The sequence below is a fragment of the Lampetra planeri genome, chromosome 19, assembly GCF_965212315.1.
Source record: "Lampetra planeri chromosome 19, kcLamPlan1.2.h2, whole genome shotgun sequence".
NCBI lineage: Eukaryota > Metazoa > Chordata > Hyperoartia > Petromyzontiformes > Petromyzontidae > Lampetra > Lampetra planeri.
This window is the reverse complement of record NC_136125.1, coordinates 4,109,649-4,135,989: the sequence shown is the minus strand read 5'-3', so window position 1 is coordinate 4,135,989 and position 26,341 is coordinate 4,109,649. Positions and strand designations below refer to the sequence as shown.

Sequence of the window (26,341 nt, the reverse complement as noted above, 5' to 3'; positions counted from 1 at the left end):
AAGCACCGTTAGTAAGCAAGTGTGACACGCTCTTGCAGAAAGGAGAAAAATAACGCTCTTCCGCTCCGTAGGGCTTCGTGGTTGTGCTACACGGCCCTCCGACGTGCTGCACCGCTGTCTTGCTCCAGTTCCTGAAGAAGCTCCCAGCACGTGGAGCGAAACGTCGGACGTCGTGCCAAACGTCATGCCGAGCGATGCGTGACACGACTCTAATGTTCTTCATTTACCCTCAAGACTCATTGTTTTGGAGGGTCCCGTGGTGTTTGACCAATTCTACTTTTGAGTGTTTGCCCTGTGGGAGGAACCGGACTTATCTGGAGAAATAACTCACGCAGACGAAGGAATGACCTTCAAAACTCTATAAGGACTGCTTCGAGAATCCACGAATGATAGCTCAACGAAGTGGCTTAATCATCTGGAAATTTATAGCAGCCAAATACTCTAAACGGATGTTGATTCTAAATGCGGAGGGAACAAACGGGGAGAGAGACATGCAAACTCCAAATATGCAACTGTCAGGGTCGGGATAGAACCCACGACCTCCTGTACGCCAGGCGAGGGATATAACATCTCACCACCACGGCGCCCAGGGGTCTGCGCACACGTGCACCTGCCCACTGAGCAGCAGCAGTGACCGCCACTTTGTGAACAAACGGCGGCTACAGCAGGGGGCAGTGTCAAGCAACCGTCTTGAACTTTGCTGACCCAAGCCGTGACGCCGGCGGCGGCGCCCAAGGGGGCCAAGCCACGTCGAATGTACGTAATTGGAATAAATTATACAATTACAGAGATTAACTGCTGTATTACGTTTTTCACAGGTGTTTGAAATCATGTAATTTGTATGTTACCTGGAAAATGTATAATTGTGGAAAATAATCTTGACAAGGAGTTTATGATCGTAAAATACCTCGTTTGCTCCTTGTGCAATATTCCTTGAGGACCCTGTACTCATTCTCTGCAATGTTAATGCTTTTTGTCTTTGTTTAGTTGTTGCTGCACGCACGCACCCCAGACCTCCCTTGTAAAATAGCCGGACAACTGGCGAAACGACATCATCCATCATGTAACAAAAAAAAAACTTAATGCAGATAAATCTGGAGTAAACCCACACCACGCCTGGCCTCCCAGCGCTTCACACGTGTTGCCGCCGTTAAAGAACAACTTCCAGGGAAAGAAATTTGATGACGGCAGTGAAGAGGCATGTCCTGCGTACGCAGTACAACATTGCCCGTATGGTAACAACATTTTGAGGGTTTCCTTTCAAACCACTTTTGTCGACATAGCTGTAAAACTGCGGCGAGCGGCAGTGGGACATTAATTACTATACTCTTTGGGTCTTTCGGTAAAGTTATAATAATAATAATATTTCTCCTGCCTCAGCAGTTCGCCTGCTGTATTTTTTCACCTGAAGATGATTGCTTGTGATGCGATCGAAAAAGTCGTGTTTTTTTATTATTTTTCTATCTACGTGACTTTACCGAAAGACCCAAAGAATATGAATTCCTGCAGTCACGAAAGCTTTAAGTCATCAATTACTATAATAAGTCGCTTTGTCAAAATGACACGGCCTAAATTTGTAATTTGCATATACGAGCAACACATTTGCAACCCCCCTCCGCCCCCTCCACAACTGTCCCTTGTTTAGCGAAACAGGTTGCCTGTCAAAGAGAACTACGGTATATTGTTTTGATGATGGGCCACCGCCGGAGTCAGACAAACGAGAAGGTGCCACCCTTGCCCCCCCATCCCGACGTACTGTTATTGGGGTTGTCCCCGATGATGTGGTGGCGGCCGCTCCAGTACCACAACAGCAGCGTGGCGTCCCGCGAGCCCGACACGATGTAGCAGTCGCCGCCAATGTAGGACTCGGAGCGCGCCAGGCACGTCACCACGTCCCAGTGCCCGAACACCACCTGCGTCAGCTTGCCTGCACGCAGACGCCACATGCTCACATGCTGACGCGCTGCTTTGCTTACTTGCTTCGTCAACGTTGATACTCTGCAGAACATGCATCGACACGTATGTGTGTTGAACTTCTTTCGCACCGTACACACAAGGTGTTTGCAACAACTGAACCACAATACCTTAGCTGATCTCGTCAAGCAGCATAAACCATCACGCGAACTCCGGTCATTCTCACTGACTTACTTACTCTTCTTCGCTCCCTGTGGAACATAAGGCCGCAACAAGCCCACGCCATGCCGGACGGTTTTTTTGCAGCTTTCTCTGCTTCACCCCAAGACAGGCCCATGGTCTTTAGTTGGTTTTGAAAATGTTTTCTTGTTGCAGTTTCCATAACAACCAGGGGTTGTCCATTTCGTCTGTCCTCTACCCTTTGACCTGTCCGGCATGGTTGGAACTGCTGGGAACCTAGGACTTCTGCCGGCTTTTCTCTCTGGGTCATGGAGGCACACAAGCTTCACTACCACGACAAGGCGACAACCCATCCTCACAGCAGTGGTTTTTGGTGAGCCATCAAACAAAGACGGTCACTGCATTGGGTGCTTTCAGATGCGCTTCTGTCGAAGTCTGGAGCTGTGCACTTTAAAATCTTGCTTTTGGTGTTTCGTTTTCTCTCCTTCCCCCATACCTCCGATGAACACAGTTGGCAATGTAAAGTGCGAAAGAAGTTCAACATACATACGTACAAATACGTGATAACTGCTACGTCGCATGCGTGCGTGCGTGCATGTGCGCGTGCCAAGCTTAATTCCGGAAAGCTCAGGTCTAGTACCCGAGTCCGTGGAGTAGACCCGGAAGCTCTTGTCCCAAAAGCCACAGGCGAGGATGTAGCGGTTGTCGGCCGTCACCACGAAGCAGTGGGCGTTGATCTGGATGCTCTGGTCCACCAGGTCAGTGATCTGCCGCCGATGCAAGCCCGTGTTCGCCGCTGCAGACAAAAAAGAACGACGTGGACACACCAGGTGACGATCTACGCTCAACAGTTCATATCTACGGGAACTTTTTTTGTCAGCTCGGGTTGAGCTCTTAATACTTTCGAAGCTCGCATTGCCTTTGTACCGTTCGCCTTTTGGGGTTGTTCTCCGGTCTAACACCGCTGGCGACACAAGGCCATCAAAAGGAGGCTGTCTCTGGTGTAGGCCAATCAGTGTCAAAGACGAAGCATATGTTATTATCAGAGCATCTTTGTTTACATGCTTCGCCACAAGTGTGTGTGATTAATGCAGACTAGATGCCTCGCAATAGGTATCTATTTGACGTTTGAACATCTTAACACCTGATTTATTGCCAGAACGGATAAATCCTAATTTGTTGTTGGTAACAGTTGATCTACAGTGGCACAAATGGCACCACTGCGTTGATGGGAAGCCAACAGCCACACATCAACTCCAGCTGGCCCTGCGTCACCCAAGTCACTTTGTGTTGCAGTGTCGGTGGTAAATGCAGGAGCTAGGTGGACCTTTGTATCGCATAATCATGATGGATTGCTTGGGTAGGCCTTCATCTAGCAGTAGATTGACCATGGATGATGATGGTGATGATGGAGCTCCATGTTGACAGCTCAGAGAAGTCAATGCTCTCCCCTGCACAAACGAGCATCGGCCAGTGCTGATCTCTGTTTTGTCAATCTTGAGCAAGTGATGTAAATGCCACGTTCATGCAGCAGGTACCAGGCGATCCACAACTGCTGACTAAATTTCCTTCTACACGGAGAGATCATTGCTTGAGTGCAGCTCTGACCATCATTGCAACTGTAATGATTCATCCGCTGTAATGATTTTGACAATTTATTAAATTTTCACATTATGGTGACAAGATTTAATTAAATAAATACTTTTTTTCTCTTTTACCACCTCGTTTGTATTGCTTCTCACCTGTCTGCGTTATGCAGCTTTCTTCACTCTATGAGCCTAAATGTAACGCAATCATATTATTTGCACAAATCGTAAATAATGCCGTGTTGCATGTATGTATTTCTATTTACGGTGAGCATGAGAATCGATATAATCAATTGATTGATTCAATGTTGCATGCTTACTGGAAAGCCTAGTCAATAGCTGGATCTCTGTGCCGAGCTAAAACGGTTAAGCTGTGGTCAAATCGCCTCTGAGCACTAATTGGCACTGAGGTGATGACGTTAGTATTCCTGGGTATGTCGACATTTGAATCTTAAAAGCATCATTAAGACAGGCAAAATCCAAGCATTGGAGACGAATTTACTTTAACCCCAAGTCCTATCAATCACGAGGCGTGTGAAAGCAGGAAATGTCCGATATAAAACACTTTGACAAGGTACAGGCAGTTTGAGCTAGTTTTGTGAACCCATAATTTAAAAGAATCCGGGTACAAACCGATCAAAGGGTCCATTTCTATGGGGAGATGGTGGGACTGCTCGATGGAGTAGCCTGGGGCTCCGCGCAGACCTGACAATCAAAGGGCACGAGTCAGTTACAACACGACAAGCACGGCAAGTAAGAGCAGGTTTCATGGCAGGTGACGATAAACAGCTGGAAGGCTCAATGTCGTTACCATGCTCACACTTCGCTTGCCTGTGTTCGTTTGGAGGTCATCGCATCGCGCGCTTTCGGATGCGCCTCTGCAGCCGTCTGGAATGCTCTTCCTTCCGATATTAAGGAGGCCATTGGAACTATGTACTTTTAAATCAAGATTGAAAACTAATTTCTTGAGAAATGCTTTTTGGGTTTAGTTTGTTGTGCTTCCCCCGAACCCTCTGATTAGCACGGTTGGCTACGTACGGTGAAAACAAGTTTCACATACATACATACAACATTGACAATAACCCACATTTAGCATTCTCCTCTTACTTACAGCAGCATTTCTCACAATGTAGGTTGTGACCTGTGGACCCACCGCCCCCCTGGGGGGGGGGGGGGGTCCCATTGTCACCAAGGAGCGGGGGTGGAGGGGTTCAAGATTCACCAAAAAATAACAGGGCGCCCCTCGTGACGAGATGTGAACTACCTTGCCTGGTATGCAGGAGGTCGTGGGTTCGATCCCGACCCTGACGCCTGCTGTATATTTGGAGTTTGCGTGTCTCTCTCCCTGTGGTTGTGTGGATATTTCTCTGGGTCCTCCGGTTTTCCCCTCCACATTTAGAAACATGCGCTTTAATTTGGCTGATATCAATTTCCAAGTGATAAGCCACTTTGCTGAGTTATCATGTGTGGCCAGGTCGCTTCTGAAAAAGAGCTTAGTGGGCCTTACCTGGTAAAATAAAAACTCGTTAATTTTACGAACAACATTGAAGCCCATCAATTGTCAGAATTACTTGTGCTCAGACGTCACCCCACAAGTCAAGGCCGCTGCGGTCATGAGTATTTTGACTGCATGAATAGATCTCTTGGGTTTTAAAAGTCTGAAAACATCTACCCTACAGTTTGAACTAATGCCTCTCTGCCTGTCACTCATTCGACTCTTCCCCTGCCTTCTGCATCTCCCAGAAATCTCCGTGTCCTTTTCTCCCCCCCCCCTCCACCACCCCCACCGTGTAGTTTCCCCCAATTCAAATGTCTACTTCTGTTCCAAAATGTCTTCCTCTCTGCTGCTTGCTCACCACCGTTAAGACAGCTGCCCTCCTTCTCCGTGTTGCGCCGCGCGCCCCTCGTCCTATGCCCGGCACCGCATCTGCCCACGTGTGTCTCACATTTCAGGCTCACCATCGATCTCCACTCACTAAGTGCCTCTCTACCCAATGGTTCCACACCTCCGGATTAGCACGGCTGGCGACGTACGGTGCGAAGGAAGCTCAGCATGGAGTACGTACATACGATGCTGAATCCCACGTGCTTTACCTAAATTATAACCAAATAAATACTTATTAATCACTATTAAGCAACAACAAAAATTATAATTTGTGTTAAAAATGCAATTGTCTCCTCGCTTTAAGGAGAATACTGCACTACTCATCTTTATTGGCAGCCCTGATCCAGTCGTAATAATATTATTGAGTTTTTATAGAGAGTGTCATTTATGCAACTGCATCAGACAACGCTGCTTATTTCAGTAGTTTAAATATTACATTAGTATGGAAGGGGCCAGACTCACCGTAGAACACTCACGGTTAATTTGTAACGCTCAGGTAAGACTGTCATATGGAGTAGAGATAACATGGCAAGGGGAAAAAAATTTACGTTAAAAAGATTGTCCAAATCCAGCCAGTTGGCACAGCTGCATTTCACTCAAACTCACCAGCAGAAGGATGCAATTTCAAATCTTGTTCATGTATGGTTTGGCCCCATCATCCTTCTAGGGTCAGTGAGTCCAATTTCGTGGGAAATCAACAGCCATTGTCACATCGAGATATGAGACCTTGCCACTGCAATGTGAAATATCCACTGCTGGCTTAATGCTGCCAATGGAAATGAGCACTGTCCCATGCTCCCTGGAGCGGAGAGACAATTTGACTTCAAACAACAACAAACCAGCCACTCTTACTTTCTCTTTCTTTCACTATCCCCTGGCTGCCCCAATCTTTGCAATGCTGCCTCTTCGTTCCATTTCCTTCACTTTCCGTAAAACCAAACCTTCAAATCATCCGCACGCTCGGTATCCTCACGGCGCAAGGCTATCTCGAAGGCGCTACGTTTCACTCGTCTGCAGTAATTTCACTGTGGGGGGGGGGCGATTATTATTGTGTTTTCCCAAATTGAATAATTTTTGGGCAATTCTCCACAACACGGCAGATTGGGAGCGTGACGACGGCACACACGGCCTCCTCACGGGATCTCGAACATTTCCCGTGAAGCGGACTGTGCAGCGTTGATGGTTAACGAGGCTCCTGCAGTATTAACCCTTTCTCCGCTCGGAGACATATGCAGGTTGCAGGGTGGTGGGTGTCCCATTCACCGTCGAATCTCGGAACACGCAAGCGGTTCAGCATTTATTTTATTTAGAGGGGCGTAGCGTCATTGTTTGTAAAGACACTGTACTCACTGCAGAGAACCGTAGCGACACGACCGCACTCTATGATAGCTGGCACGGAACTGTGCCACATGCCCTCCCCCACAGCCTTGTGGGAGGCTCGGTACCTGTAAAGTTATTTAAGCTTAAATTCCTTTTCAGTACCGTTGCGATGACGTACGCGTACGTACACACGCGTCAAGCGGAAGATGCCGCTGGTCCTCGGCCACGACGCTGCCCCCTTCCAGCGGCTGTCTTTCCGCCGCACCACTCCCCACCAACCTACGCACCCGCCATCTCTTCCCTGCTGCGTTTCACGCCCCTCCTGCCAGGCCTTTACCGAGCGTGTTGTGCCAGCGGTTGATGGCGAAGACCCGGCTGCAGGTGACCGTGACGACGGCGGGCAGCGCGAGGTGCGAGAGCGTGTTGGCGGCGACGTGAGTGACGGGCGAGTTGGAGGGGAATTTGAGCACCATGATGACGTCCTGCTGCATCTGGTCCTTAAACATCAGCGGGCTCTGCGGGAGGAAACACTTTCAAATCAAAAAATAAAAGGCAAAAAGGTAAAAAAAAGGAAAAGACAGCGGGAGAGACAAAGAAGGCGCACGGGCATTAGTTTGTGGTCGCACAACGAGACAACGGAGCCAGTTGAGAACAAAAGTGATGAGGTCAGATTTTTTTTTTAAACTAGATTCTCAGGAATGAGAAGGAACGGTGGAAAAGGTGCAATTGATATGGTGAATTACACAGTATCGATATTACAGCAAAGAAGAAGTAACCTGATAAGGGCACATTTAACGTGATTAAACATAAAGCTGGAACGTGTCATAAATGAGACCATTTATATCATTATCGCGACAATAACCAGAATATTTTTTTTACATGTAAAATCCTATTTAATTGTGTTACAATTTAACCTTTATATATCCAGGTAAAAACCCCACTGAATTTCAAGACCCAGTTTAATAACGGCCATACATTCGGATGTTTGGCCAATTGCGCAAAAAAGTTTTTTTTTACAAACGTATAGAATAAAGCAACTGGGAGCATCCAGAAAACAACATTTAACAATCGGTAACAGCAACCAAATCAATGCACTGCCATAACCTATCTTCTTTAAAGTCCAAGGAGGATGGGAATTTCACAACACACGATGCTCTCTGTGTGATCCACCAACTCAGCTTCCAAAGGGCTAGATCAAGTACATATGGTTACGGGTGGATGCCCACGGGTGGATGCCCATGGTTGTACGTAGATGCACCCGGCTTCTCCTTGACTGTGCACGACCGAACAGCATGCATGTGCGGATGTAAGTGGCTGGCGGTGCTTGCGTATGTGTGTTGGAGAGGGGACACTCGGGGATGTTCCCACCAGATGCATGGCAGAGCTGCGAGGCGAATGAGGCTCGATGAGCAGCTGCGATGGCGTCTGCCCAAAGTTCCGGATCTGAGACTCTATGGCCTAAAAGGGAGCAGAGAAAACGATGTGAATCACTCCGCGTTGCTCACCACCGCTCAGAAATTGCCCACCAGCTATTGCTTGTGGTTGAGAGCAAGTTTGTTATCAATTTACAGCATCGCCATATGCAAGACTGCGTAAGAATGCTGTCGAATGTACACGCTTGAAAGTATAAAAATACGGCGCACAGGTTATTGTTATTTGGCGGGTCGCGTCGTTGTGTGTATCGGACCCGCGTGTTACTGGCAGAGATGGGAGAGATGAGCAGTGCGTTATTAAGGCCACGTGCAAAAACCAGCCACCCCCAGGGTAGCACGCAGGAAGGAGACACGCATGCCCAAGTCCAGACTCCACACACCAGCATCATGAGGGTTAGCAGGTTAATACCACGGCGGGCGCATTCGGAAACTCATGAAATTTGCTTTCAAGTGATTTTTTGTGTACATTTATTAATTTTTCGAATGAATTATTGGGAGTGTCATTCACTAAAAACATGTCTATTTTATGGGCACTAGGCAGCTCACAAAGCTCAACCAAGACGGGAATTGTCACTGTTACTAAGAAAGTGACACGAAGTCTGGCAGCATCACGTCTTCTGAACCTCATTGCTGTGTTTTCGATAAATAGAGTGAAACGGTCAACCAATCGAGTTATTGCGCAGCAGGTTCCAGTCACAGTGTCCAGGACTCAATCAAGTCCCTCTGGATAAACATTTTTAAACATTTTAATAATCGTTCATGAAATGGATCTCACCTAAGAGAATGTACTAAGCTCCACAGTTATAAAGAATATAATAAGAAAACAATTACTTGTGCAGTGTTCATTAAGAGAAAACACTGATTTCCACAAATGGTAATTAATTTGTGGGAAAGAGGTCAGTGTCTCTCTGTTCCAACGAGCATCAAGTGGGCTTAATCTCTTTGATACATGTAAAGCATAGATAAGATGGGATATCAGTGTGTTCCAATATAAACAAAGACTAATTTAAGGGCGCCAAGGTGGTGAGATGTTAACTACCTCGCCTGGTATACAGGAGGCCGTGGGTTCGATGCCGACCCTGACGCCTGCTGTATATTTGGAGTTTGCATGTCTCTCTCCCCGTTACCGCGTCAATTTTCTGCGGGTCCTCCGGTCTTTCCCTCCACATTTAGAATCATGCGTTTAGAGTATTTGGCTGCTATAAATTTCCACGTGATAAGCCACTTCGTTGAGCTATCATTTGTGGCCAGGTCGCTTCTGAAAACGAGCTATATAGCTCAGTGGGGCCTTACCTGGTAAAACATAAAATAGTTTCTCGTTTAACTTTAATAATTTCTCTTGGGCACTAAAATATAACTTTATATATACATACACAAAGAGAGAGAGCGTATTAATGCCACTGGCATGGGAGCACTTGCAAAGTCCTTGGTTTCCGATTACGCCCACTGCGGATGGAGTGCAACCACTAAGAATCCAGTAGCCGTGTTAGGTGGATCATAGCTGGGCTTCTCCTGCAGTCGACTAGGCCACACTGGCACAGGCAGAGTGTGCACCTCACAGGGTGTGTACCTCACAAAACTCAGCAGTGGGGAGGAACGTGTAAGAATCTCTAACAAAATACGCGTCGGGGATCTTGGGGAGAGAAGAAACAGTGGTGACATTAAACACAAACGCGCGCACAAGACCTGTCCGCAACCTGTTCCACATATTACAGCGCCTCTGCCGCTAGCCAATTTTAAACACTTGTCTACAGGGTAATTAGTGGGTGCACTACTTCAGTTTTTTTAATTAATGATACCATTAATTATTAACGGAGTTGATTACATTTACAGGGACGTTGACAATTGTGCTTTTTCGGCAGATGTTTTGGGGCAAAACAAGAGATGAAAATTTGGTTCAATTGAAACAATTAGGTGTCAAGTAACCGAGGAAATGTGTTTTGCCTGTTTTGCAAAGATGCAAAATTATGGTCTTTAATGCAAACATTGAAACACTCTAATGACAGTTGGCAGCCCTTTGACAACAGCCAGTACGCCGAGGTCTCTATCTCAGGTGTTTTTTAAACACACGTGTATCCCATCGTAAATTCAGGCTATTTAGTTGACCAAATTCCTTTTGGTGAAGTCACACCAAACCGCTATGCCTTCACTACGGGCTATGTGGTCACGAACAACACAAAATGCGGTCACTTCATTTCGGGAAACTGTCTGCGTGTCTGCACGCTCAGCGTTCACTTCCCCGCCACTACCTGCCCGTACAACGCCACTCCTTGTTTATTTATTTTACCCTTTATTTCCCCCCCCCACCCCCCCGTCGTTCATCCATTGCGGCGTCTAACTTTAATCCGCACAGTAAGGCACACTCTGTGAAGCTCCCTCTTTTGAGATCTCTGTTTAACATCGCGCCACCACTGCGCATGACCGCACACGTGATTAGCAGCTGGAAGGGAGCGCGGTTTAGCCGTGACCGCAATTCCTTTGCTCTGTCCATCATACGCGAAGTTTGAGATTCTGGGCTTGCCCACAGCTGCACCTGCCTGCTGCTAACCTGTACCATGGGGGAAGCCTGATTGGTTTAATCAGCTCGGGTCAGCTCTGAAAGGCAGAAAGCCTCGGCATGTGCTGTGCTCTACTCACAGATTCTCCCCACCAACCGCAGAATTCTGTGAAAGAATTCGGAGGCACCTGTCACAGCTAAACATTTTTTAAAAATCTTGTCCCCAGTTACCCTCTGTCAAAATGAATGTGGAAATTAAATATTCATTAAAGATTCCTGAACAGTCTCTTCCCTGTTGTACTTGACCGGACAATTAGGGGCTCCTACAGTCAGCTGGCATTTCCTCTTGGCCAAAATGTTAAATAAAGATTATTCGTGAGCAAATAGTATTTTTTTTTGGTATATATTGAACAGAATGCAGTGTCAGTGCATGCTGTCCCTCACCAACTGAACCGTATCACCTCTTCCCATTAGCTTTCATTAAGGTGATTGCATTTGGTCCTTGATCCCACGTGTATGGGGAGCAAATATTCAAAGTCCAGCCGGCAGTGAAGAAGGGGATACTTGGATGACAGAGGTTTGGAATGCCTTACTTCCCTTGAGACTAATGTTTGAATACAAGAACTAATCAAAGAGAAGCCCACCACATTCATGATTAATGTTGCCCGACCACAAACGAAAACATATCACAGACCAACATTTTTGGCAATGACTTCTTATAATCTGCAGAAGTGCTAATGCCTGAAATATTAGCCCATTAAACGGTACATTTTTTCTGTTAGAAGGCAATTGTGAGTTTTTAGCCCTACATTATATTTCTTTGCTGTTCTAATCAAGGTACATATAGGACACTGGTGCAGCTACATCAGCCTTGTACCTGTGTGAGTGTTGAATAATTTCAATCTAAGCTAATCATGCTTTAATTAAGCTCACCCGCAGAGGCCATACAGCAAGGAATTGCTTTACATTAAAGAGTTGGGTTCATCTCAGCCGGATATGGTGGCCACATTTTTACATTCGCCATTCGTAAAATGTGGAATGTTTCCAACGTTGCATGAAAACGGTCTCCAGTCTGCCAAAAAGTAGCAGAATTACGGCAAAAACAGCCACACGAATCTGGCCCCCTCCCCGCCCCCCCCGTGACCATTGCCAGGTCTGGACATCCCTGGACTGAGCTCGGGTTACAAGAATATCCCCCTCGGGCACCAACGGCTGCGAGACAATGCCCGGCGTACTCGTGTGTGCACGTGTTGTGGCGGTACCTCGCGGTTTAGCGAGTCGGTGATGGCGTCGAGGCTCACGGCGCCCTCGTACGTCAGGTAGTAGAAGACGTTGAGGGCTCGCACGGCCTCGGGCCCGCGCTGCTTGTAGCCGAACACCAGGTCGATCCACTGGTGCAGCTGGCACGACACGAACTCGCTCTCTAGCGCCTGTGGGCAAAAGCATGGCCACGCGGGGTCAAGGTGGTGAGATGTTAACTACCTCACCTGGTATACGGGAAGTCATGGGTTCGATCCCGACGCCTGCTGTATATTTGGAGTTTGCATGTTCTCCCCGTGGCCACGTAGATTTTTCTCTGGGTCCTCCGGTTTTTCCCCTCCACATTTAGAATCATGCGTTTAGAGTATTTGACTGCTATCAATTTCCACAAAATGAGCTACTTCAGAAATGAAAGCTCAACGAAGTAGCTCATTTTCTGGTAAGGCCCACTGAGTCTGGCAATAAAATGGACGCAGAGAACTCACACACAGGAAAGGGACTCACAACATGAAATCAACGATGGACAAGGCAGAATGTTTTCATTGATCTACTATGCATTTACCTTTCAAGTCTAGGTATCTGCCAACCGAGATGAGCAATAAATCAGGACTCAACTCAATGGCAGCTCGGAGGATGTGGCGGATATTCAACATTTCTTGAGACGTTGATTCAGATGTTTATGGCTCGAGTACAGCCCATCGAGCTATAAAGCTCCCATTCAAGGGCGACTTTTGACCGTCAGACAATATGGAGAGAAGCTAGTTACTCAATAGGGCAGGTCCTGTTGACTTCCATCGAGCAGCACGTCTTTTATTGACCATCAAGGTATGTAGGGCTGAGTCAACCAGCAATCAGGAGATGTGCCACATGGTGACTAATGCCCTCGTATGGCGAATTTGGATATAGAAGGCCTGATGGCAAGGGATTATGAATTACATTGGTATCTTAAACATGTTTATTCAATTTGATTGTTGTTTTATTGAAACAAAATTAGTCAGTTACGAGGCAAATTAAGTTAGACCCCATGCTGTAGTTCTTATTAATAAGATGTTTAAACACGACTATGGTCATTCTCAATTAACGAGTCGGTTATGCACATCATGCTTGGTGGCCGGTGGTCAAAGTGCTTATTTTACATTGTCAAGGTTGCTCGTTCAAACTTTGTTCTGAGGACAACTCTTCCCACAACGTCTTTGGGGTCAAGAAAATTATTTATTTGTGGAAATTCAACAGCAGTCATCCTGTACACCAATGGTGTTTAGGATGACTGCTAGGGGTGCGATATTCCCTTTTTGAGGGTGCGAGACATGGCCAGATTTTTTCGGAAGGTAAATCATCGAAACACGAATGAAGCACGTGCACGCAAGTTAATTACGTGTCATCAAACCTACGTAGTTATTAACATTACACATTTTTCACGATTGCGAACTCAAGGGGTGCAAGGCTGCAGTAAATGTGAAGAACCACTGCTCTACACTGACCCCTGCCACAGGAACATAACACTTCGACAAACGACTCGAGGCCGCACACGGAGATGAGAGCCGCCCTCGTTGCCGATTTGAAATAAATGTTACTTTTACACCGAGGATTTGGTGCCCCATTGGCGAGATGTTATCTCCCTCGTGGGTACGACCCCAACACGAACGGTGCCCCGCTCTCCCCCGTGGTCGCGTGGATTTCTCTCCGGGGGCCTCCGGTTTTGCCCTCCGCATTTAGAAACGTGCATTTGGTTTATTTGGCTGCTATGAATTGCCACACGTGATGATGATGATGAAATACGCCACTCCGATGAGCTACCATGCGTGTCCAGGTCACCTCTGAAAGAGAGCGATATAGCTCAGTGGGCTTTACCTGGTAAATAAAAACATACTTTAGTTCACCTAATCAAATCTAGATCCGTAGAGCACCTTCACTCAAGCCGCTTGATGTAACTTACAGGACGGTGACAGAATAACAGAATGATTTAGATAGCAGGGGTGTACAATGATTGAGGAAGGAGTGACAGGGGATAGAGGGATCACGAAAGGATAGGGGGGAGGACAAGAAGGAGAGGAGGGCGGGGGAGGGAAGACGAAGCGAATGGGTAACAGAAAATAGGTATTATGTTGAACTTCTTTCGCACCGTACGTAGCCAAGCGTGTCCATCAGAGGAGAGGAAAGGAAGGAAGTTAAGGGGGAGGACTAATGGAAGACAGAAGGCCGCGAAGGCCCGGAGGTCAAGGGCACCCACCATGCGGTTGATGCGGACGAAGTCCTCTGGCGTCTTGGCCCAGGGTGGGAGCAGCACGTCGCACACCGGCGTGCCGTCCGACAGCACGCCCAGGGTGTAGCCATTGCTGTTCACAAACATCTCGGGCAGGTAGTAGAACTCGGGGATCAGCTCCTGGGACACGAAACACAAAGGTCCCCCCCCATGTCGCATTTAACAGACTGTTGGGGCAAGTGTCTGTTGGCGAGCACCTGGGACACGGCCCACACACGCACGCAGCAGCAGCAGGGAACTTGGACCACGGTCTTTACGTTCACCTATTTTCACACGCGGCAAAATCATTAGCCATGTTCGATCCACTGCTGGATGAAATCCTCCCCAGGCTGTAGCCATCTCTGATGGTCCTGCAATGCAACAATCCACCTATCACCCATACACGAGTTGATTTCATCGCTCCGTTTTCGTGATGGGTGGCCTCCTGGCAGGCGGTTTTTCCTCATTTGGCTGTCGCTCCATCATTATTTTCTACTGCCAGCCATCTAGTGACATGACCTGCCCAGTGCATATACGTGTATTAACAATGAAAAGTACGTCTCTACCCTGTATAAGTTCTAGATCACATGCAGTAAAATTGTAACAACGCATGTGCGTAAATGGTGCATTGCACATCATTGGTGTAAAGGCTTTATTGAACAACTTTGCACAAAGTAGTAATGTTATAAGGCCCATAGGCTGATGGATTAAAATGCTATTTAACGTTTATGCAGTGACACAGACAATGTGCTGATATGTTCACGTAATACCCAGAATCCACCACAAGAAACACAATGAGTTGTTTACAGAGAGTAGCTCTGTTGTTGAACTGAACGCAGGATCTCGACAATCTGCGAGGGTGAGAGTGGGGTGTGAACCTGGTATCCCGAGTTTAGATTCTTGGCTACGGCCTACATCAGTGGCAACTGGCGAGTGACTTGTATAAACCAGTTCTGCCCCACGCCCTCTATCCCAAACCGCACTGAGCTACGTGACATATTACAACTATTACAAAATATATATATATATATTTTACCAGGCAAGGCCCACTGAGCTATTTATCTCTTTTTAAGAAGCGACCTTGCCACACATGATAGCTCAACTTAGTGGCTTATCGCGTGGACATTTATAGCAACTAAATACTCTAAATGCACGTCGATTCTAAATGTGGAGGGAAAAACCGGAAGACCCGGAGAAAAATCCACACGACCACGAGGAGATAGACCACGCAAACTTCAAATATACAGCAGGCGGCAGGGTCGTGATCGAACCCACGAGCTCCTGCATACCAGGTGAGGGAGTTAACATCTCGCCTGCTTGATGCTCTGACATAGTCAGAAAACCCACTTAGCTTGGTGAGACATTCATCCAGAAGTGGATTGAGAGAGGACTATTATTTATTAACAATTTTCAGTAACTTCTTACAAGAAATATTCTATGGGTCTTTCGGTAAAGCCACGTAGATAGAAAACTAATAAAAAATATCACGACGTTTTGATCGCAACACAAGCAATCGTCTTCTTATCAGAACACCGTGAAGATGATTTTATTCAGCCTCACGATTCGATTAAGCCTCACCCATGCTATATAGTTTGGTGAAGATGTTCTTTACTACCCTCTAGTGGGGAATCTACACTCAGCAGATATTGTTGCTGCTGCTGCACCACTGTTAGAGGATACGTTTTTAAAATGCTCTCTGCACCATACATTTCACAACAATGTAACGAGGAAAGCCAACCTATTTGTCAATAACATTGTGCCTTTAAAAAGTAGATGTATGTATGTTGAACTTCTTTTGCGTCGTACGTAGCCAACCATTCTGATCGGAGGTGCAGTGGAAGGACAGTAAACTCAACACAAAAAGCAGTTATAAAAATGGGTTTTCATTCTAGATTAAAAAATAATAATAGTTGGCTTTCCGGGCAACCGCCCTTCCTCACAGCACAACGCCTCTCTGTGTGTAGTTGTGGATAACTATACACATTGAAGAACACAATAACCTACTTGTAAAAAAAAAACGTCATGAGATCTTTAACATGCGTAAACAAATAACACAACACTTATTTACAAATATTTCTACACAAAGTGTATTGTTTGGCCATTTGAACTATATTTCACGATCATACTGGTGTGTATGATCATATTCATTTTACACCCGTGACTTCCAAGCCTCAGAGTGTATTCAAAATCGCAACGGAGCGTTTCTACGTTGAGGCAGTTACAAACCAAAAACCTTCCTTGAAAAATTCAGCGTTGTATAACAACAACCTTCCATTTGGTCTTTATGTATGCATGTTGAACGTCTTTCGCAATGTACGTACCCAACAGTGCTAATCGGAGGTGCAATAAGGTTTAATCATGAGCTGTTATTACGTAAAGGTCTCCCATCAGTGACGTAGCGTGGTTGGCATGGGCCCTGGTGCAAGGAAGGAAATGAGAGACACCTGCGAAATGTATCCCCCATCTGAGGCCTGGCACCTAGGCCCCGGAAGGCCCATGGACCGCAGTGCAGTTGCACCGCCTACATTGCAAGTTCCGTCACACGCATCTCACCAGGCCCATTGCCTTGCTCTGAACGACGAAATTCTTTCGCTCGTGCAGTCGGCTCGTACCTTGACGTCGGAGGTGTCTCTCTGGCAGTTCTGCCAGGCACGGATGATGGAGGAGAACGTGCGGTCGGAGTGGTCGAACTTTCCTCCTTGCATGTTGAGAAAGAAGGTGGTGAAGGGCTCCTGTAGGACAGGTCACAGCGGAGGCTGAGCACTGCGCCATGAGCACTGGCACCAGGTCAACATCCCCACAGCTGCTACTGCAGTTTGCTCACTTCGTTGTTGATGTTGTTGCTACTGCTATTAAGATGGGCCAAAGATTGGTACAATTGTATCACTTTTTTTGCGTGTGTCACTTTTGGTAATCCAAGTCACTCTTTGCAATGAGACTCCTATCCTGGTCGCTTGAGTTCTCACCCTGGTTAAACAAATAAACTTAAACTTCAACTGGACTGGATCAAGTACAATCAGTTAACGCTTTCATGACTGCAGGAATTCATATTCTTTGGGCCTTTCGGTAAAGCCAGGTAGATAGGTTCAAAGAAAATAAAAAATAAATAAGTAAAAACTACGACGCTTCCATCGCAACACAAGCGGTCGTCATGTCCCTGATGACGAACGCTTGTGTTGCGATCGACTACTTTTTGTTATTTTCTTTGAACGTATCTACGTGACTTTACCGAAAGACCCAAATAATAAGTTAAACATTTGTTCAATACCATACATTGCATGCAAAACGTGGTCGTTATTTATTGATCTCATTCCCCATTGTTTTGCCGTCTGTGCTATCGCCATCGCGTCACAAGACGAATCATTCCGTTCGGGCAGCGGAAGCAAATACCACAGAGCTACCTCCAGAGATGCATTACAATGACCCCTGATTCTCAGAGTAGCAGGCAGCACTTTGACACCTCCTCTGCCACCAAGAGTACTGTTCATCAAACCCACGTTTTTAATTATCAGAGATGGATTTTGTCCACATTAAGTGCGCAACTAAATTTTACGCGATGCTTTTTTGCGCAGTCATTTGGTGAGCATCCTGAGATCATCAACTCACTAAACTTGAGAAGGCGGTTTAATCACGGGCAGCTGTATGTATGTTGAACACCGTATGTAGCCAACCGTGATAATCGGAGGTGCGGCTGGATTCAAACCACAAACATCAGAGATGCTAGCTCTGCACTCTTACTTAACAACATATTGCACTGCCTAGTCAGGGTTAGTTCAGCACTGGAGGGGGGTGGGGGGGCTAATACAAAAAGGGGAAGAGGGATACGAGACAGACACAATGGAAGACATGGAGAGAGAATGACACACAGACGGGCAGAGAAGATCCACAGAGAGAAACAAGACACCAAGGCAAAGATAAGCGAGAGACAGACATACGTGGTCAGAAACTTAGAGAGACACGGAGAGAAACATGCAGGGAGACGTAGACACAGGCAGCCGGGGAGAGACAGACACAGAGGATTCCCCCGATGCCTGCACACGCGTCACCGTTGCGTATGGCGAACAGGCTGGCCGGCGACAAACGCTCAAGGGGGGGGCGTGAGAGAGCGGCGGGGACGCTTCGTGAAAGGGGGGAGGCGCACGCGGAGAGAACGTACGATCCTTAGCAGCCAGGTGAGCGTGAAGCCGGCCGTGGAGTAGTGCGAGCCGTAGTGGAAGGGCGGCACCTGCTCGTCCTCCCAGCTCTCGTAGCGCTCCACGAAAAAAGCGGCACGCTTGGGGTTCAGGGCTCCCACCGGCTGCAACCGGAGAGAGAGAGAGAGAGCAGCAGAGGTGGGACAAAGTCATTGTTATGCAAGTCCAAGTCGAGTCGCAAGTCATCAAATTCATGACTCGAGTCTGACTCGAGTCCAAGTCACATGACTCGAGTCCACATCTCATAGGTGGGACAAAGTCATTGTTATGCAAGTCCAAGTCGAGTCGCAAGTCATCAAATTCATGACTCGAGTCTGACTCGAGTCCAAGTCACATGACTCGAGTCCACACCTCTGGAGAGCAGCAACGGGCGGATTGGAGCACTGGTGCCTTCACCGTGAGATCACAAGGGGGGCAAGCTGGGCCTCATAAGATAGAATAAAATAAGTAAGTGACCGTCCACAAGCATGGCTTCACCTCACTGAAGATACCGCGTGTTCAGCGTTTGCCACGATCACTCATAAAATGATGCCGCCTGTCGTCATATCAAGTCAAAGAAAAGGGGTGTCTCCAAGCTCGAACAAACATTTGGGTGGTGCACTTCTCCACTTGTGACCCTAGAAGAGCATGTCTTATTTGACATACCCATGGTGGAAGCACGTTTCGATAAAAACAACTCTCGACTTCCCACAAGAGTGGTGCTAATGTTAATGAACTCAGAAGAACGGTGGGCTGAGTTGACTTGTGATCGAGATTTTTAATTTGCAACCTCCCCCACTGCGAGCCGTCCATGAATCCTCTGGGCACGCATTGTGGGGGCGGCCGGAGGCTACACGCTGCCAGCATGGATGGAGATAGCTCAGAGGAGTCCTCAGGACCTGTACTCAGTACGTCGAGCACAGCGGGAACCTGCCTCTGTGAAGTGAAAGTGCAAAGCATCACATTATAAAAAATGCTTTCACCCTTCCTGGCACTAAAACACCAAATAGATCCCTTTAGTAAGGAATAAAATCTGCATTATCCACACATACTTCTGGTGAACATGCAAACAAACATGCTCTGATAGTGTATGCATTGTTTTTGAAACTGATTGGCCTACACCAGAAACAGCCTTCTTTATGGCCAATTTTTATTTTTTTATACTTTGATACTGGCAAACAAAATGTCCCATGAAGCATTACATTATAGTAGTCCGCACATTAATTGATTTTCTTTCCTCTTTTGAGGCCGTTACTAATTTTGAGGTCCAATCTCAAACACTCACAGCCTGTGCTAAACCTTGGAGGCAGCAAGTGTGAGACTGCCACTCTCTGAGAAGGCTCATTCTCTGCCACATCAAAACAGATGTATTGTGAAGAAATGAGACTCAAGCTCATGGACATGCTCATTTCTCCAGCCCCCACCCGTCCCTGCACGCAACAAACCCCCCCTCTCCCCCCCCCCCGTGAACTCCTGCAACCACGACTCTACAAACCCCCCCCTCCCGTGCCTATATAAAGCCACAATAGCAGATCATTATTTCTCACCTGATGACGGACACTTGTGTTGCGACCGAAACGTCGTGTTCTTTTATTATTTTTTCTATCTACGCGACTTTACCGAAAGAACCAGAGAGTAAGAAATGAGTAGCCTGGGTCACTCACGTCTTGACTACATGACCATCGCTGCAAACTACTATGCTACGATGGTTACATGGTCAATATTCAAGCGCTCACTTTCCTGAATAAAATGCCAACCGGGTTTATAGAACACGGTGCCTGGGAGCAGCGCTGCTTCTCTGCGCTTCACTTCTGGATATGCGCCGTAACTCACACTCAATTATTAATCTGCCTGGCATTTCTTGTACACGATGACAAAATCTATTCTTAGTGCTGTGAGGTACTCCTATGTTCTACATACAAGTGAATAGCAAATCTAAAGGGCACTGCATGGATAACACGTGTATACACACAAGACTTAACTTTTCAACTGGGCTTAACATTCCACGGTGGAACATGGGGAAAATTGGCACATGCCCCATTCGTCATCTTGTTATCTGCTCTAAACGTACACACGGAGTAGACATGTGCGGAGTTGAGGGGTCTGCTGCCTTCATAAGAGGACTACTAAGCAAACACTTTTGAGATTACGGATTCAAGCCGCGGATTAACAGCCCATGTTTAAGAATGATGTCCTTTATTGTCTAGAAAAGCAATCCCGAGTCTTAAGATTATTTTCAAAAGGTTCCCTCATGGATATGTTTCTGTCAGTGCAGAAACACTACGATGTCAAAGTTGTGCTGTACAGGAGTTGATTTGGCCACATCTGACATAGCAGCATTTTATTTGAGAAATAAATTAATCACACCAACTGCTTAGAAAAATATCAGTTTGTGCGAGGGGTAAGAAAATGTAACGACTGTCTGACAAGCAGCAGAATTATATCTGCTTCCAGATTACTTTCTAAGCACTGTAGTAATACACTGATGACTGAAGGTCTGAACTTAATACACTCCTTAAAATTTTTTTTAACGGTTTTATTCACAACTGGCACCTGAGACACACGTGGCGCCTGCTTCTTGGGCGAGGCGATTCGAGAGTTTAGGGACCGCGGCGTTTTTGACCTACATAAATATATATGTAAATAATAAGGCGTCCATTGCAAAATGTTAATTGCTTTAAAGTAGCGAATGAATTGATTAATTGATGCCGATTTTGATACAGGCATGCATTGCAGCCGGATCTGAATACGTGTGAAAAATTTTGAATTGATTGCACAACAGGAAGTAGACTAAATTTAGGTTGCAAGATTTGACCACGACACAGGAGCCAAGTTAAGTAAAACCGTTGAATGAAAAAAATAAATCCCATCTAGGAACATAGATGTTTGGAAATTTGGCTGTGATTATAGTCAATGAAAAAGCAACATCTAAAAACAGTGCTTCCAAACTTAACCACTTTTCATTCCGGTGACGTAAATGTACGTGATGAGTTTTTCTTCAGATTCAGTCTTCGGAAAATAAAATATCCAACTTGAAGACGTACCGAGGCTCCCACAAGGACATGCGGGAGGGCTTGTGGCAAAGTTTGGCGCCAGCTCTCATACTAACGCAGTTGTGTCACTACAGCTATGTGCGGTGAGTACAATGTCTTTAAAAACAACTGCGCTTTGCCTCTCTAAATAAAATTTACGCTAACCGCTTGCGTGTTCCGAGATTCAGCGGTGAATGGGACACCCACCCTGCAACTTGCAGACATCTCCGAATGGGAAAGGGTCAAATATAGGGATGGGTATAAGTTAGGAGGACTACATGGCTCTGGTTGGGCAAGGGCCAAGTAAATCCTGTAGCGAGGCCGAGCTGCCCCATCTCAGCCGGCGGAGGTGCTGGACTCAAGGCTCCTCGAGGGCTGAATGTACCACGAGGTGGAATGTACCTTAGAGAGGTCACGGAAGTTGCTGGGCAGTGTGAGGTCCAGCTCCTCGGACTCGTAGTTGGTTATGACCCAGGGGAAGACTGGGTATTGGTTGAGGTCATTGTACGTACGGCCTGTGATAAGAAAAAAACATGCAGTTCGTGGCTTATGCAATATGTAAAAGTGCTTTAATATTATTACGTGGCACCACAGATATGAGACGGACGTGTATTGCGGATGAAAAGGTTTAGTAGGATGAAGGCTCACCAGCAATGGTGTTGAGAAATATGAGGTACTCAAAGTTTGAGATTTCTCTCCTTTGCCAACGCTGAGTCATGTTGGACGACTTGAAGAGCTGCCTGGGGCTAGCAAGCGAGATCCTCCTGCCAGTGAGACATGACAGAGTAAAAACAATCATCAGCGTCACAGGACACCACCTGCACAAGGCAATAACACAGAATTACAGAACTATTTCCTTCCAAAATGATTAACATTAAAATTATCTCCCTGCTCAAAAATCGTGCTCAACTCCAATGGCAGCCCTGAGCCAGTGATGAAAATTCAACGTTCCTAAGGCAACGGTGCACCTATCCATTCAGCAACTTCTTATTCAAAAACAGTGGCAATATATGAACAAATTGACGGTGTAGCATGACACACCAGTCCTCATAAAACAGTGTAAAATCTAAATTTGAATCAGCAAATCTGTTTATCGGTCTTTCATTGACCATGTCGCCCAGTTTGACACGATTCCAAGGTTTATTCAGTCTACCGACACTTGATAAAAAGGTCAATATTGACCGTTGATTTGGGTCTGTTGAATCAAGGAACCGTCCGACCAAGTCTTGGGCACGAGGAGTCAAATCTTCGCCTTTGGAATGCGGAGCAGCCAGTCGTCATCAGGCTGGGTGCTGCTCTACGGCAACAGCTTCGTGTTCAGCTGCTCATAACATTCGTCTTCCCACTGCCTCGAAGTCGCAGGAACTGACTTTGACGCACCGCCCTGCAAGATGTTCTAACTGGGGTTGTGAATCGTGGGAAAATAAATAATCATGGGGAAAATTTTGCTTTTTTTATACCGCGCACCGGTGTACCGCCAATACTTTCGTATGACAAGGCAATATTTGTGGTACAGTGGTTACTGTACTGCATTTGGCTAAAAAAATACGTGTAAAACACTCAATTGGGATTACACATCGCAATGTCGACCCCTGCAGTGAAAGCTTGGCAGGAATATCCTAAAAACAAAGAGTCATGAGACTGAGTGAGGCTTTCCAAGGTAAACAGGCATCCTAATAATTACAACAGAGATAACTGCGCACAAACTCTCAATTGTACCCCTTGCGAGCTTCCTCTGACCACTACGATTGTGCTCCGACGTGTCAGTCACTATTTAATTTTTTACTTTGCCAGGAAATGCACACTAAGCTGAGTACCTCTTTTTCAAAGTGACCTGGCCACAAATTATGGCCAAACGAAGTGGTGAATCGTGTGAAAATGCATCGCAGCCAAATACTCGAGACGTATATAGCTAAATGTGGAGGGAAAAACCGGAGGAGATGGAGAAACATCCACGCGGCAACAGGGAGAACACGCAAACACCAAATATACAGGCGTCAGAGTCAGGATGGAACCCACAAACTCCTGAAAACCAAAATATATATTTTAGAAAAAAATATTTTAAAAACAAGTTTTGTTTTGATTAACCCAGCCTAAAATCAATTATGGTGTGCAGACATCATTACGGGTGTCTGAGCATGATGCTGGTCACACCACCTCCTTTGTATCTCCCCAGCCTTAACAGGCAACTCGCTCATAGCAAATGTCTCTTACGTTTGCACGTGTGACACATTGATGCCTCAATGGATGTCTGCATGTGGCCACAAAGTTCACCTAGCCTGACACGAGGATCATGGTCGTGTCATCGTCCCTGACTCAGCGGTGAATGGTCCTGCTGTCGTTATCGCATGCGTGCGCATTTTCGTTGCTCTGTGCGATTCTGTGAGTGTGAGTATATTTGATTGATCATGTTGCGTATGTCTCTGGGGCTTACCTGGCTTGAGGCAGGCCATAGCTGGTACCCACTCCAACACGTGGCAGGCTGTACACCACCTTTTTGACCGTTGCGTGGTCTGGGAAGTTGAACATCACCGAGGCTGGAAATGAAACGATGCAATAAGTTAATACAATTTAGATTTGTAATTCGATATGAAGCACTAAATAAAGCAAACTTCAAAAAAATAATCTAAATTGTCAATTGCAATACACAATTTTTAAAAGTTGTGCAATGCAATGCACAATTTAGATTTTGTTTTATTTAGTGTTTTTTAAAGTTTCAAAAACACTCCATTCAATCTCAATTTGACCTCAGCTAGCAAATGCATAATGTGAACAGCAACTCAGTTTGTTCAATATTTAAAGATCCTCATAATGAGCACTCTTCAAACAGCGATGGATGTGCGTGTGTGCATTTGTATTTGCGTGTCTGTGCGTGTGCACTTCTACGTGTATGCACACATACGTGCGTGATGGTATGCACACTTGTAAATAAATACATATATACGTGTGTGCATCCGCATGCTTGTGTATGCTCACATACGTGTGTGAGTGAGTGCATACATGTGCTCTCAAAGTACACCTAGCCTGGCACAAGCGCTATGGTGACATCAAACCGCCACTTAGTGGCGAATGGCGGCCGCTGTTGTTGTTGCATGGAAATGTGCCGTCCTGACCTTTACAGGTGCCCACTCTCGGCACTTGCCCCAACAGCCTGCGTAGCCTTTATGAAGGATCCTAGTGCATGCATGTGTGTTAATGCGTGACGGTGTGTGTTTAAGTGAGAACCTGGTGCAATGTGTAAACATCACCACTAGGGAGACAAAGACGGCCAGGCATGGTGCCGGCCAACCACCCCCTCGCGTGCCGTGCCACCCTTCACAGGTGCTGCTCGCTCACAGCACTTGCCCCAACAGTCTGTTCAGGCTATTCGGGGGGGCAAGGGGGGGGGGTCTTTGTCTTTGTTGAGTATCTACTTACTCCTGTTTGCCATGAAGATCTCTAGCGCCGAGTTCTGCAAGAGGCATCGACGTGAGAAGACTGCCCGAATCTCACTGAACATCCACTTTCCGTGCAGCCCTTCTGTGTAGGCCAGCACCTGTGGACAGATGAATCAATACCTTGAACGGAGGAGACCTCCGCTGTTCACTGTGCACCTACTTAGCATACGCACTGCAGTGCAATCGTAACATATTTTGTAAATATGATTAACCATGTAAGAACCGAATGAGATCACGAAGTCTCCCTCGCAAGTACACAGACGATTCAAGAACATCAAAGAGCTTTTCTCCCTCGGGAGGGTTAATAAAATAAAGGAAATAACCTCCCCTCATTAAACAGAAGTTTGGGTCTTGGTTCACCCACCGCCGTGTTCAAAGCAGTGCCGAGGGGTTCTAGCCCGGTCCCTGGCTGTGGCCACTCAAGCGAGAGTAACTCAATGAAACAGACGTCAAGCTGCTCCAGTGCCCGTGCAAAGACCTCCAAAGTGGAGAAAGCCGCTTTGCCCATTCATCTGTCTCATTATTAGTGGCCCAGAGAGCCGGTGCAGAATGGCGTACGCTTGCCAGAGTCACTGAGGTGGCAGCTTCTTCTAACGGCTTTCATTTTGTTGTCGGCAAATTTAAACCGGATTAGAGGCGCATTGCATGGGTTTAGCTTCTTGGCTCCACAATACAGAGCTACGTTGGTTTATCAATTAAATTCTGATAATGATGATAATTACTCATTACACTACGAGCAGATTGTTGGATCGCAGAGTCGTGAGAGGTGGCGGCAGATTGGGGAGGCCTTCACCGAGCAGTGGATCGACTGTAGCTGACGACGACGATGGAGACGGCTACATTACGGTGCACGTGCGTTTTAAGTACGGCGCTGTGGATTGAGTGCACGCTCAACAACAGGCAGGTTCAAGTTTTAAACCCCCAAACGCGAGTCAAGTTAGGCTATCATCCCTCTGGTGGTGATGCGATTATTATTATTACCACTTCTACTACTACCACTTTACAGGAACTTGGCAGTGATCGAGCCACGGATGGCATGGCCCCTTTTGACGGGATTGAAGAACTTCCACCACTGGTTTATAGGCCACTCGCAGGAGCAATGCCCCAGCACTTGCGTCAGCAGCAAGACAACTTTTACTCCTTGGCTCTGAAAGATGACTTGAGTATACAAGTTATATGAGAGCGCATTCGGATGTCACGATTACTTGTATTGCGATGTGTTTAATGTACACACACACACACGGGCAACCCTGAATGAGTGGCATGAGCTCATTTTCCCTCTCGACTGGCTGCATTTAGTAATTAGTGATATAATTACAGTGCAAGTGGTGACCGACCAGTAACACCCAATCACTCTCGCCCGTGTTATGAGTGCATAACGTA

General features: G+C 46.5%; 1 protein-coding gene across 1 annotated transcript in view; it reads right to left on the bottom strand.

Moving 5' to 3' along the window:
- Window positions 1–26,341, bottom strand: part of LOC144723968 (neurobeachin-like) — a 518,054-nt gene that overhangs the window by 7,359 nt on the left and 484,354 nt on the right. Inside the window, exons 41-54 of the mRNA XM_078602770.1 lie at window positions 24,939–25,056; window positions 23,956–24,058; window positions 22,170–22,285; window positions 21,924–22,036; window positions 18,474–18,614; window positions 16,930–17,049; window positions 14,306–14,458; window positions 12,078–12,245; window positions 9,889–9,951; window positions 8,254–8,343; window positions 7,223–7,415; window positions 4,314–4,385; window positions 2,735–2,890; window positions 1,757–1,927 (exon numbers count right to left, since the gene is read on the bottom strand). Of these exons, the coding sequence (XP_078458896.1) occupies window positions 1,757–1,927; window positions 2,735–2,890; window positions 4,314–4,385; window positions 7,223–7,415; window positions 8,254–8,343; window positions 9,889–9,951; window positions 12,078–12,245; window positions 14,306–14,458; window positions 16,930–17,049; window positions 18,474–18,614; window positions 21,924–22,036; window positions 22,170–22,285; window positions 23,956–24,058; window positions 24,939–25,056 (1,777 nt within the window). The remainder of the gene's footprint in view (window positions 1–1,756; window positions 1,928–2,734; window positions 2,891–4,313; window positions 4,386–7,222; window positions 7,416–8,253; window positions 8,344–9,888; window positions 9,952–12,077; window positions 12,246–14,305; window positions 14,459–16,929; window positions 17,050–18,473; window positions 18,615–21,923; window positions 22,037–22,169; window positions 22,286–23,955; window positions 24,059–24,938; window positions 25,057–26,341) is intronic.